The 14,429-nt window shown below is 34.2% G+C and overlaps 2 protein-coding genes across 2 annotated transcripts; one reads left to right on the forward strand and one right to left on the reverse strand.

The window, feature by feature from the left end:
* The first annotated feature begins 405 nt into the window (after window positions 1-405).
* On the forward strand, window positions 406-3,740 carry LOC125195649 (uncharacterized). The gene is given in 13 exon segments (XM_089056263.1): window positions 406-598; window positions 692-748; window positions 816-867; window positions 971-1,044; window positions 1,146-1,276; window positions 1,520-1,625; window positions 1,766-1,920; window positions 2,023-2,325; window positions 2,411-3,010; window positions 3,087-3,203; window positions 3,300-3,367; window positions 3,437-3,500; window positions 3,502-3,740. Coding segments are annotated over 13 exon segments (1,794 nt in total). The 5' UTR covers window positions 406-573; the 3' UTR covers window positions 3,544-3,740.
* A 67-nt stretch (window positions 3,741-3,807) lies between these two features.
* LOC125195648 (potassium channel AKT1-like) lies at window positions 3,808-8,815 on the reverse strand. The gene is made up of 11 exons (XM_048093782.2): window positions 8,544-8,815; window positions 7,975-8,340; window positions 7,834-7,891; window positions 7,434-7,751; window positions 7,106-7,351; window positions 6,914-7,012; window positions 6,777-6,809; window positions 6,519-6,704; window positions 6,190-6,384; window positions 6,014-6,089; window positions 3,808-4,790 (listed from the first exon to the last, which is right to left on the reverse strand). The coding sequence occupies exons 1-11, from the start codon at window positions 8,756-8,758 to the stop codon at window positions 3,907-3,909; spliced, it is 2,676 nt and encodes an 891-aa protein (XP_047949739.1). The 5' UTR covers window positions 8,759-8,815; the 3' UTR covers window positions 3,808-3,906.
* Window positions 8,816-14,429: the final 5,614 nt, after the last annotated feature.

Here is a 14,429-nt window from a genome sequence, read left to right on the forward strand (position 1 = left end):
TTTACAGACGAAATTGAAAAGTATGCCCTGAAATGAACTTTTATTTATGTGGAGGCTAAAGGGTAGGACCACATAGTGATTACCCTACACTTGAATGCATGTACAGAAATACTGATATAGACTCTTGTGGCATCTATTTATTAATTACCTTTTCTATTTATTAGTGTTATTACTCAGTAACTCTATTATTATTATACTAGTATCAGGCTATGCAGACTCGTTTTAAAATTTGTTTTCCTATGCGTTAATGACTTAATCTATTTTGTTGTGATTTTGATGTCAGTGTTGGACATTAACATGTTATTACTACTCAACTGAGAAATATATTGCTATACTTTCCCCATTACATGCAAATTCAAGAAGTAGTTTTTTCCTAGTTTACATAGAGGTGAGTGAGACAAAAGGAGAGATTTTGACTATGCCCTTTTGAGGTGGTTAGCAAATTTATGGACCCCATCATGTTTAAATCCATCCACCCATACTCTCACAACCAATCCTCTATCTCCCAATTTCTTGCTGATTTGGCTCAAATTAATTGTTCACAACTTAATTTCTTGAGCTTAATACTCTCCAATGCCAGGAACCATACATGTTACAGGTGTGTTGAACTGCCTTTGCAACTGATAATTCTCTGTTTCTGTTTATGACACCAGCTTTGATTTCACACTCTTTCAATATTGAAACTCTGTAGTTCTTGAATTCAAGGGAGTCTCATCTTCTCCAAAGCCTTCTGCAAAATCCCTCAAAGGTAAATGAATCAAGACTTGCTAGTTTTCTACTTTCTTTCTGTTTTTGATCTTGAATCTTTGGAGCAGTTTCGATGGGGAAGAGGCAGTATCAGACTTGGGACAAGGGGGACTTCTCATTGTAATGATTCTGACTCTCAACTTCACTTGAAGAATCTTGTAAACTGTCATGTAACATGTATATATGCAGCTAAGTAAAGAGGATATTGATGATCTTTTGACAGCCCCATAACGAGAATTCGCGAAAACATAGTTGTTGCTCTTCTTGATGCTGGGGGCAATGAGATAGCTCATCAAGGTCTGTCATGTTCCAACATACTAAACAGCATTGTGCTCTTTGTATAAGCCATATTCGTTTAATATTTTTTTTATACAAATTTGTCGTGTTTCGTGGGGTAGATATTCGGACAATGCAGATCATTGAGAAGGGATCTTGGGATGAGGTTTTCTCCATCAATGGAGGTGGGCATGTGCACTTGAAGCTGGACTTCACTCTCAGTCAGGATGATCGCAACCGCATTCGTGTTATGGTATTGTTTTCAATCCAAATATTTTTATCTAGTTCTTGTAGTGCAGGAGGTTTTCTTGAATCATGAATCAAATTATAACGATTCATCGATTGCTTAGTTTTGTACATTTCTTGGCTCGAGAAACATAAAAAATTCCAGCTTATGAGTTATGATCATGACTTGAAAAATTCGAATTTCAAAGTAATTTCAATATGCAGTTGAATGTGTAACTCTTGCTTCTTGTTTATATTCCATCCTTTGCAGAGAGAATCTGCGATGAAAAAGAAACTCGAAGCGAATCCAAGCATTAATCTTCGATTTCTGGAAGCTGTTGCCTCATCATCCATGAAAGATGAACTGCAAGTCTCAGGTCAGAACTCACTGCTTTCATGAAAAGTGAACATTTGAGTAGTTTGCATTGGAATGTATTGCTACACATCTATGTCATTATAGTTTTAATGTTGCTTAAGTCTCCCTATTGTCAGAGAGAATTTTAGTGTGATTCTTAAGCTTCCAAAAAAGGATTTTTTGTTGAAATAGATATAACTACCCCAAAAGTTGAAGCTTCTCAAGCTGGTTCGTCTCTGACCGCTGCTGCTTCCTCTTCCGCCTCACTGTTTAGTCACCAGACGGGTAAAGAGCCTGTCGTTGATATTGCAATCCCAGTTAAGGAGTTATCAGTTGTGCTAAATTCACATTTTTCATGAGAAAAAATAATGTGCAAGAAATTTCTTTGTTGTCCTAACAACAAAAGTTACCTGTTCTAGAATGCTACAGATGGAATTCAAGACACTCCATCTTCTCCTGGTGAACATGAAATCAATGTCGAATCTGCTCAAGTACTGGATGAGAAAATTGAAGCTCCTCGAATTGCTAGTGTAAGATCCGACAGTAAGGATGGACCTTGGTCTGACTTGCCAAGATCATCCATATCGGAAAAGAATAGTATGATTGCATCAAAGTTGCAAGATGATCATCTTGTTCAAATACCTCAGAAACAAGGCCCTGTGCGGAAAACTCCCAGCAATGTGAGAAAAATGATTAGTGCCTTTGAAACTGTCCAAGTTCAGGTAGTTTGATTCTGTATACTTTCACTTACCATAAAAACGAATTGTTATAATCTGATCATTGGCTATGAAAACATGGAAAAAGCAGGAAGTGAAATCAATGAAGAGAGCAGCATCTGTACCGTCTCAAATGAACATATCTAGTAAGGAACGGTTCTTGGAAGACCGCGCAACAAAGAGTGTAGTCTCTCCTGCTGAACAAACTTCAACTCATTCTAAGGATCCCAACATGAGAAACTTGCACAAACTGCCAACTATGGTCAGTGGAAAAGTTTTGAGCAAATGTGAACCATCACAAGTCGAAAATTCTTCAGTTGATATAAGGAGGCAATTAGCTTCAAAAACAGCGACTAGTTCTGGAAGAACGGACGAGGAACAATCTCAAGATTCCTCAAGATTGATGAAATCTTCAGCTGCAGAAGGAAGCGGGAGAGGTAGAGGAACCGGCTTGAAGAGCTCTAACACGATTAACGCTCAAGCGGCTTCAAACCTGAAACGGAAAAACCTAGATTATTATAACAAAGAAGAATATGATTCGGCTCAAACCTCTGGTATGTGGATATTCCCAGATAACACGAGTCCTTTGTGTATCACAACTGCAGGTGAGCATGACATGAAAATAGTAGGACATTATAACAACAAAGCGAAAACCCATCAAGCCAACAGCGTTTCTTCAGAGAAACAGAAGGTAAGATATTCAACTAAACTTTGCACTGCTTTATATTGTTCTTGCCGTTTCTGTTTGTTAAGACATGTGTCTGCAGAACTCAATGCATGAAAAGGAGCAACAGATGGGAAAGAACTCGAAAAAACTCAATCACCAGCCAGAATCAGGATCTTCTGGCTCTCCAAGTGACTCGTTTAATGGACTATTTGGACAAGTAAATTCCTAACTTTTGTTATGTTCAATTATCAAACTCCTGGCCAGCTTATTTTCCTTCTGTTTTCATGAATCATTCTGTGTGTTTACGTCTCAGGTGATCAAAGTTGCAGCGATTGTAGGCTTTGGAGTACTAGTTCTTCTCACCAGACAAAAGGAACCGTGGTATGGGTTTAGTGAACTGCTATTAGAACATATACAAACTAGGTTTGTGTTTAACAGCATAATTTTTAGCAGGAGGAATCATAAAGAAGATAAAGATAAAGATAAAGACAATCTCTTCCATATACCAGAGTATTGTTGATGACGGAACATTGAAGCCATGGACCGGAAAACCATAAAAGATCAATAAACTGTGAGGTGTACTTCTGCATTGCTCCATAGACAACATATATAGGTGCAGTTAAATCTGTGAAAATCCTATAATGTCCTTTGTTTCTTGTAAAGTTGATCTAATTTGGAAGCATGCATGCCCTTTAGTATATGAGCTTTTTCACTAGAACAGTCCAATGTTGGTGAAAGAACCAATTTTTACACACATCTTCAATTTCAATTTGCGCACATTGAAAATTTGTTGATGATATATATATTATAAGTATAATATGTAAGCTGGGTCTAATTTACATTTCCAATCAAAAGAAATGGTAGTGAATAACATAAGAGATTTTAATAATGAAAAAGTGACTTGCAGTGAATGAAAGCAATTAATCTGTTCCATAGTTCCTACCATCACTAACTAGGACTAATTGATCACCATCTCTGATTAGCTGTATATCATCAATTGCAGCACCATCTTTGCTCAAAATTTTTGCAGGAATGAATCCATACTTCTTCTCCCCAATTTCAAGTAGTTCTTGAAAGCTTTGTGGAAGTAGGACGAGCTTTCCTGCTACGTCCCCTTTCTCGGGACAGCTCACAGTCACTCTGGCAGCATAAGTTCGTCTAACTGCCGGTGCTGCACCTGTAGCATTGTTGTCCAGAGGAAAATGTGAGCTGACGTCTCCCTGTCGTGCTGCTGACATTATTCCAAACAGAGAATTATCAAAATCGCTGGTCTTGCGCCTAGGACGAGACCTTCCCCAAGATGCATCGGGGGCTGGAAACAACGAGTCATGGTTAATGGGTGAAATAGTGGGTTCACTTCTGAACTTTTCCAAGAAACGAACTCCTTGGCGCTCCGCGGGGATTTTGACAGTGGATTCTTCAGTTTTGGACCCTTTATAAGAATCAAAAAGCTCCTCAATCTCTTTGTGCCCTTGATGCTCAGCAAGTTTCCTTGCTGTCCAACCATTTTCATCCCCCTTATATACATCAGCACCTTGGTCCAGGAGGAATCTGACCATTTCGATGTTGCCTTGACAAACTGCAACATGGAGAGGCGTACAGCCGCTGCTCTTGGATTGATTAATATCCCCTCCACGACGAACAATTTCCTTGAGTAAATCCAGATCATTTTGTTCAGCAGCAGTGCAAGCAAACAGACCAACATCGCTGGTTGGTATCGTAGTGCCATTGTCCAACAACAGTTTAACAACTTTCTTGTGCATACCAAGCATAGCCTCCCATAACGGTATATTTCCCTCGGAATCTGCTAGTTCAGCCAAACAACCACTTTCTTAGGCACAGGTAACAGTAAAACAATAAAATTAAAAACCGAATAATAATAATAATAATAACATTACTGAACATGCATTATCAGTCTGTCCCAGGGATTGGTGGGGGCTAGTCGAATAATACACTTTTGACTTTCTAACATAGATCCAGCAGGAATAAAAGTCCATTTGAAGTAAAGTCAGCTGATGATGATCAATGCATCTAATATGGAAAGATGACAGGTAGTTGTGTGATTCTTTGACAATGACATTTGACTTATGAAAGTCAGATTATGTGAGATTAAATGCGAATAAATGAGTATTTCTGACCATTACCGGCCATACTGGTTTAGCATCGTCCTATTTGTACAAAAAAGATTTGTTTATTAATAATAATAAATGCGCAAGGGCCCCAAGAGTGATCTCAGACTCACCAACCGTTCCTCCATACAGTGCCAACTATCCGATCACTAAAAATAGTAAGAAACAGAATGTTGTTGGGATGATCACCCCTTAACTATAAAACAACCAACGGACTGCTTTCAGACAAAAGGTATGCCAGTTATAGTAAACATATAACTAGAAAGTAGAAACCCAAGGCTAGGATCGCCTAATGAATATCCGTGAATTTAGTTGAATGATGAAAAGATTGCAGTGTACTTTAGCAAGATGACATCTCAATCAATCATTTAAAACAATAAAGAAATCAAGATTAGATTTGAAAACAGCAAATGAGTATTATGGAGTGAGTCAATCATATTTTTTTTAAAGCATCCACTATGACCACTTGTATGGTCCCACAAGGATACATGCTTTGAAAAAATGACATGAATGCCTAAATATAAAAAAATCCAGAAGTCGGTTATAGAACTCAGCATGGAGGAATTGTAGAGTGAGTTATGAAGTCAACTCAACTTGATAATAGAAGGCTTAGTTAATGCAACCCCAGCTCTTGTAGCAAGCAATGGGCATATTAGAGTTAATACATATGTCAAGATTTGCATTAAAGTGGAGTATCATTTTATCTTTCTACAATATGTTAATAGCAACGACACGCACTACATCACATCTGTTAGCTATAATAGTATGTATCTGACAGCAAAGAAGAATTGTGGATTTATATTTGGGAAGTAAAAATAGCTTACGACTATCCTACATGAAACACGCAAATCTAACTTGAGCCAAATAATAATGTGGTTTTGGGAAAAGTATAACAGACCTCTGCAGTTGACCTCTGCCCCATAATCCAGTAAAAGAAGCACACAGTTCTCATTTCCTTGTGCTGCGGCTATATGCTGAATAAATATATACATAAAGACAATAATATTAAGGAACAAAAATAAAGAATTTCAACTATGCTTAAAGTGCTATAAAAGTAGCTTAAGATGTACTGACCAGAGCTGTTCTTCCGTTAGTATCGGATTCATTTGGATCAAGACCCCTCTTCAGCAGCTGATGCAATAGCAAGTCATCTCCCCTAAGTGCTGCAAAACACAGTGTGAGAGGTAGATCCAATCTTCCTCGAGCAAGCATGTTCTCAGTCTCTAAAAGAACTTCCTCCATTATTGGGACCTTCGATTGCTTCAAATGCTGGCATAAGGAAAACAAGTGTAAATCAATTTACTCCAAAGCTTATATGGGTAAGCTAGAAATTTAAAATACACTGAAAGACTCTTATATTACACCTTTAGCCTGAATAAAGGATAATTGCATAGGAAACAGACCTGAAGAATGTTATTCATGATTATCGTTCCATCTCCAACGTTAGCCTGAATAATGTTCATAAATGTGGTACGGTTCAGGCGCAAAAGCTGGCACAATTTTTTTGTACGCACGGTGAACGGTTGGGGCCTATAACAAAGGACACCAATCTCTCCACATAGATCACCATTTTTGGCCTCTCCAACAACCTAGAAATTTTTGTTCAACTTTTAGTCTGGTTTTCTATATAAAAATATGTAACCAGTGAAAATTGGACTTACATGTTCTACTCCATTTTTAAGGACCAGTAAATCCTACAAAGAAATTACACATTATGACGTCAGTAGAAAAATCAGTTACAACATGATCATACATCACAAAAAAATATTAGAGGCGAGGTTTTAAGGCCAATCTTTACCACTGCTCCTGAGACAAGGATATAAAAGTCAGTTGGAGCTTCATTCTGCAAGATCACATCTTCCTTGGGAGGGAAATACTCAGCCTTCATCTCAGATACCTTTCACACAAAAAGATGATGATAAATGAGGATTAGAAAAGTTCAGTGTATAGAAAATAGTAAGAAAAATGAAATATGGTTTCAAGAAATCACCAGCTGGAAAAGTAAATCATTGGACACATCACGAAACAAGTACGCCTTTTCTACTAAAGCATAGAAAAGGAAGTGGGAAATGCTTGATCGAATGGCTTTTGGAAGAGAATCAAGAGTCTCTTGCTGCTGAAGCCCCTCATAGTCAGTTCGGAACTTTAAGCACAAATGTGAAAGCATCTGTTCTTGAAGACGAGGGGCCAATTGATTCCTTTGTGCAAAACTTGAAGCGGCTTGAATTGTGTCTCTCTAATGTATGCAACACAGAAATTAATTTGAGCCATGTAGAACCACCAAAGAAATTTTCAACACAATATCAAAAGTTACTCACAAATTGTCTGGTCTTACTAGTCCCATCGACAACCAAATTGGTCATATTTCCTATCAAATATGCTGTTAGCCCCAAGTTAAAAAGCATGTAAAATATAGCAAATATCATCTCCCTTGTATTTTCAGCATGCAAATCTCCATAGCCAACAGTCGTCATGGTTGTAATGGCCCAATAAATTGAAGTCACATAGCAAAGCCATATGCTTTGGTCATGAAAATTCTCTATAGATGCTCCAATCCATGTCTTGCTCGGATTAGGATAATGGTCAGCAAGTAGAAAATAGAAGCAACCAGCACAATGAACCGCAAACAAAGTAACCTACACACAAGCAAAGCTAAAGTCAACACAACGAAAACAATAGTATCACCAGAGTGCTCCAAAAGCTCGAGATTTGACTTACACAGACGAGTTTGGCACACCTAACCCAAAAGTAGTTGAAGTACTTATCCTTCTCCAATCTGCATTGAAGAAAGAATAAAAAGATCATGTTTGCTCCACTATACTCGAGAACATTTACATAACAAAATTCAGAATACGGTACCGTGCAAATAACGAGCCAACTCTTCTAAGACGCCAGAGACGAAGCATATTGAATGCTCCATAAAATTGAAACGGTTTGGGAAGCATCTTCCGAGCAAGTTCGGATGGGATTGTAGATACTAAATCAAATGCGAACCACGACAATATATACTTCTTAGCAATCTCCTTGCGGTCATCCACAAGGACATATGTGCTTCTATCCAGATAAGCAACAAAGAATGTGAGGACGATGTCGATAAAGAAAAATCCGTTGACAATATTGTCAACGATGGAGAGAGGCCTTGCCGGTGTATCGATAAATCCCAATTCGAACGGAGACACCCAAGCCGTGTAAACAACCAGCACAACAAGAAAGTTTTGCCATACTCTGCAAGATTCAATTCAATCTGAGGTGATTTTAGCATCATACAAAAAAAGCTAAAGAGATTTGCAGCAAATACATATAACTATGAATCAAGTACACACAATGAAGCAGTAAAATGAGACATGCAAAGGAGGAGGAGTAGAAAATTCTCAACAATTAACACAAATTGAAAATTTAAATTTAAAAAAAAAAAAAAACAAAGGAACCTGTAGCGGCGATTGGAAGGTGAAATGATGAAGGAACTAAGAGTGACTCTGCGATTACTTCTGGCGCCAAGCGAAGGGAGAATTCCGGTGGAGAGGCTGTATCGACTGCCTTCGCGAGAGAGCTGCTCAATTTCACGTGCGTGAGCGTCGCCGCCGCCGCACATTGAAACCCTGAGCAGGCCACCGCCTCTGCTATTGCCATATGCAGCCGCCATTGCTTTCTGCAACCAAATTTGGAAGGTTTTATTCTATTCCTCCTCGCTTGGTTCCTGGGGCTGTGCTCATGTTCAATATTGGACACTTATATAGGTGAGGTTTATGCAGAAATAAATATTGGGTTTTTATAATATCATTATTTTCTAGAAATGATATTTTGGGTCCCACGCAATTCAGTCACAAGTCATAGTAAGTCTCACCTATTTTTGGGTGGATTTTAAAATTTGATTCGATTGCAGAATTCGGTTTGATTTCAATTTTTAACAGTTTTTCTATTTTCCAATTAAGGTAAAAATACGAAAAAACTGAAAATCGATTTTATTTTAATATTGCGTTAAACTAAAAGGGAAGGCAGAATCTATATTTGTATACAAATTCATAAGAAAGTGTTAAATGGAAACAGAATAAGACAGAATCTATATTTCAATAGTAATTGCGAATATGTTGATGGTAAGTTTTATATATATGTTGGTTGCATTATATTACAAGATCCGGCAGAATACTATACTTCCACTACGTTTACAAACTTTTTTATTTTCCAAAGTTGTATTCTAATTTCTAACCCGAACAATTGTACTACTCCATAAAGTATCCAATTATTGATTTTCTTGAAAGTAAACGGTGGAGGACCGCAACACCACCGATACCTAGGACCTTAGTATATGTTTGCGTGCAATATATGCATAAAAACGAATAGTAAATAAGAGAATTATATTTTTAGTCTTGGAATATTGTACCAATATAAGCAAATATCTCTAGACATTGATATAATATTTTTGGAATAAATTTTATATTTTTTAAAACTTTTTTTAATCAAAATACCTCCATATTAAGAGCTGTATTTATTTAATTTTTTTTGTCGTGAGAGAGAATTCTACTTCTTCAACTACATTTGGTTTATTCGTTTTTATAGTATTCCCATGAGAAGTTAGACAAAGTATGTGGCAAATTAATTGCTCTTTACTGCACATACATGAACGGGAATGAAATAGCCAAAGTGGTGCATGGTTCTTTCTATCATAGAAAAAGACATAAATACCCTTATAGTTTGGGGATATTTTGATAAAAAAAAATTCGAAAAGTCCTTCTGATGATATTATATCAATATCCAGCAACATCTAGTAATATTTTCAAAGAATAAAAAATGCAAGGAATATTAGTGCAATGTCCAGAGAATATAAATAATGGGGTATTAATGCTAATTGTGATAAATGTGTATCAAAGAACATACCGTTGTTGCTCAAATGAAGAATTGTTTGTCCATTTCTACCATCTTTGTCGATGAAAAGTTATTTTTTTTTGTTTTGGTTCGTCTACCAAAAATAATTATTATCTATTTATAAAATGAGTCTCACTTTTCTGTAATAGTACTTCAACCAAATCTTCTTTCTATCTCTCACTTATTTTACTGTTTTATATTAAAACTCATGTGGTTTAGTTAATTAGTTTATCTTATATATATATGAGCTAAAGATTTTGATCAAAACTAGAATTTATCTTAATACAAAACGCAGGTTTAACCATGAGATTTTGTCAATCTGAATCTGATGGTCAATAAATGCATCTTATACGGATGTGATTATTAGCTAGTTTTTTAAGTTATTTTATAAAATCCGGATTTGAGGTCATTTTTAGATATTTTAGATCCTAAAAACTAACTTACAATATTGACCTCCATTATATTTAAAAATAAGCTCCGTGTTTTGATTGTGTTATATATTAAAATTGCCTTTTGCACAATTACAACCCCATAATGCATAATTAATTTCTATCTAATTAAAGCTTGAACAATATATATAGACTAAGCTAGTTTACAGCTCCAATCAAGCATGCAGACATTGACCACAACTCCACAATAATATTTGTCAGACGAATTAACAATTATTGTCACAAATTAACACAACAGAAAAATGAAGAAACGGTGGCTTCTAGCCTATATTTTTTTTCTTTGTAAAGCTGATTTTTAGTAGTAAAACAATTATTTTAGCAAGAATCATCAAAAAGCATCTCTTCCTCTTTTGGTCTGGTCTTTTTGTAGATGGTTGATTTGAAAGTTTTCCTGTGTGTATGAGATTGTATTCGTTTTGATGTTTTGTGTATGTGTTCGGCTGCAGGCTTTCAATTTTTGGGATTGATTGTTTTTAAAGTACTTTAGAATGTATGAGACCATTCAAACTAACTTTAATTATTCCCTTGTTGATGGGAACTGCTTAGGGGTCATGATTAAAATTAAGACTACTTCGTTTGATCAATTTTGCTCATTTCCAGTTTCTTCTTTATTTTTACTTTTATTAGTCATATTTTGACGTTGGTGATATAACATATCAAGAGATATATTGTGATTCTCCATTAAATGTTGCCAAGAGTCACAATCTTAAACAACATATTCATTTTTTAGTAAACAAGTTTCAGTGATCCACAAATTTGGTTGGACTTAAAAAGTGGAGATTTAACTAACCTTCTCCTCTATATATAGGGCCTATGTATGTCTATTTGATTGAATACTCTAAAGTGGACAAACTATAGAATATTTGATTTAGCGTATTATATTGTGATAGAATATAAAAAGTGGAAGCATCAACATTTTAAAAACTCAACAGCTGAAACCAATGTTTTTATACTCAGTTTGCTATGACTGTTTATTCTTCCTTTTTGGGGTGGGTAAACATATAAAAAAATGTGTGACCTCATGCATATATTATCTTTTGTGTCACTTATATCTTTTACGTCCCAGTATTAATCAAAAGTATCACAATAGATAAATGTGTGTTACATATTACTTCCAAATGCTGAATAGGTTATTTGGATACATAGTACTTCCCGATTAGTAAGTTATCAGATAGTAATATTTAAAGAAAAGGTTGATAATACTTCCAAATGCTAAATGTAAGTTATTAGGATACATAATCCCAATTAGTAAGTTAGTATCTACTAATATTTGAGCGTCAATGACATTATATATAACTATTAAGTGCAAATCTAATTTTCAAAAATAGAAATTTAACATACTATTATCGAAAAATGATATGTTACATATGATATGTGAGCATCATCTGAGAGCATCACAATTGCTTAATGCATATTTAGCTTTCTTTATTTTATTTTAGTTTAATTCTAATATATTAAAAATTGTTATCATCATTTTAGTATAACTAGTATCAACCCCGTGCGTTACACGATTTATTAAATTTTCTCATATAAAATTGAAAATTTAAATAAAATAAATTATGATAAAAAATAAAATTATACAGAGTTTTTAATCACTAATACAATATAAACCAATGACATTTAATTACGAAGCAATTTTGACTTTTGGTAATGTTGAAAAATCAAAATAACTTTCCATATTGTCTTGGAGATTTTTTTTTAATAATGTTGAAATTTTAATTTAATACTTATATTGGAATTAATTACATTGTTCATCAATCCATTTAATTACTAATCATATAACATTCAATAATTTCACTATTAGAAAATCAATTAACAATAGCAAATTAGTCAAGTCCATTAATAGATCAAAATGCAACCAAGAAATAAAAATTTCAATAAAAAATAGAATCTAAAATCATTTATGCTCATGCAGCTCTGTACCATCGCCCATCGACCCTCATCTATCTCCAATAGCTCACCGTTTCCAACACTTTCATCTGCGTCGACACCATCTTCTCAGCCAAGCCAGTTTGCTCCCATATGTAGATAAGAACTTCAAACATAGTCAACTACAGACCCCCATATTGCACTTTGAGAAATATTTTCATTCGTGAATAATGCGAACACAACTTATCATTTGTACTATAAAATTTTATAAAATACTTATCAATTTCAAAACCAAATTTGGCAATGTGAATGCGTCCATGATATCAACCTTTGATTGATAAAGTTATGGTAGACTGCTAATAGAGAAATCTCATTTCCATAGTTTTAACTATCCTCTCTGATAAGAACATAACAACAAATATCAGTAACATAATAATTACACTTAAAAAATGTGTAAAATGTAGAAATATGAAAATATACTATTAATAAAAAGCAAGAATCATACTGAAAACAAATTCGTAGAAAATTCAGTGATGTAATAGATTATAGGTAAAGGTAATGAGAAAGTGAGTAATAAGCTAGTGAATGACACATATATATAGAAAAAAAATATAGAGAAGTTATAGTGTGTTAAAAATTTACATTAAATTATTATTAATACAATTCCTAATAATGGGACGGTTACAAAGTTACAAATCTTCTAATTCATGTAACCCCAATTCCATGGTTGATCTATATGTAATGCTTATTATTGAAATATTGAGATTAAATTACAATTATTAAAAATTTATAACGGCTAAAAATTTATATACCTTTATGAAGAAAACTTCCAAGCCAAATATTTGTAACGGCCAAAATATAAATAGATGAATTGACTCAAATATTTTCACAAATGGTGATTAAATTTGTAACAGCTATATTTATAAATTGAATTAATTTTTTGATTGGTCAACCAAAATATCTAAATTTTATTAAACAATCCAAAACTTATAAATATTTGCAATTAAGGGCAAAACTCGTCTTTTATATATGTATAGATCTATACATATATAAAAGGCGAGTTTTAGCCTTAATTTGAATATTTATAAATTTTGGGTATGGATTTCAATATTTATAAGTTTTGAGCAAGATGTTGAATATTTATAAATTTTGAATGTAACTATTTATTTAATTTGTGTGTCAACTTTTAATGCAATAACTGAAAAAACCGTTGTCCTTTCATAATCTATTGTATCGACTGTGCCAATGTAACCGTTGTTATTTGTTTCAACTAATAATTAGGTCATGTTTTCTAATTAGGCCATGTATTGAAGAAAATGGAATAGATGGAATGTAACCGTTGTCCGTTTACTATTTCAGTTGCAAAAATAAGAGTCCATATTACCTTAGAATTAAAACAATAAATTACTCCATGTTGTGGCGTTTTTTAACCTAATAATATGATATGATTAAACTATTAATTTCTCTAAGACTCACAATTTAGTGAATATGGATATGTTGTCCATGTCGTGCGATATATGTTTTAAAATTGTCAAATTAATTGCTCCATATAATAATGACTTGATATTTTTTGTCTATAAATACATACCATTTGCTAACTTATGGAGTATTTCACTTCCACAAGACTCTCCTCCAGCATCACGAATCTATACAATATATAAAAGGGGAGTTTTGAGGGTATTTAGGGAAATAAGAAAAACTTTTGGGGTATATAAGGAATAGCCTTTTGTTTGTAAATTTAAAATTCAAAATTTGTGACCAAATTTTAGTGAAAACAAAAAAAATACAATTTACGTAAATCAATTTACACAATTTCTATTTTAGTGGGAATAGTGGCTCTTAATTAGTTGCATGGGACACCTATACTATGTTTTGTGGAAGAAGAGATTAAGAGGCTGGAATAAGAAGAGGTGAGAAGAAAAACGAATAGGAATAATCTATATTGTGTTTTTCAATATATTTAAGATTTATTTGAAATTTATATTGTATTTATATTTTAGAGTTATCTGTATAATAAACTTGCAGATTGTGTTCGTCGCCTTCACTCCATCGCTCGTGTTTGGAAGCCTCACGAGTAGTGTCAATTTCCAAGACATCATCTCGTGGTACGTATACATATATTGTTTTATATAA

This window comes from Salvia hispanica, chromosome 4 (assembly GCF_029641045.1).
Source record: "Salvia hispanica isolate PSC_SH4W2 chromosome 4, Shi_PSC_v1, whole genome shotgun sequence".
NCBI lineage: Eukaryota > Viridiplantae > Streptophyta > Magnoliopsida > Lamiales > Lamiaceae > Salvia > Salvia hispanica.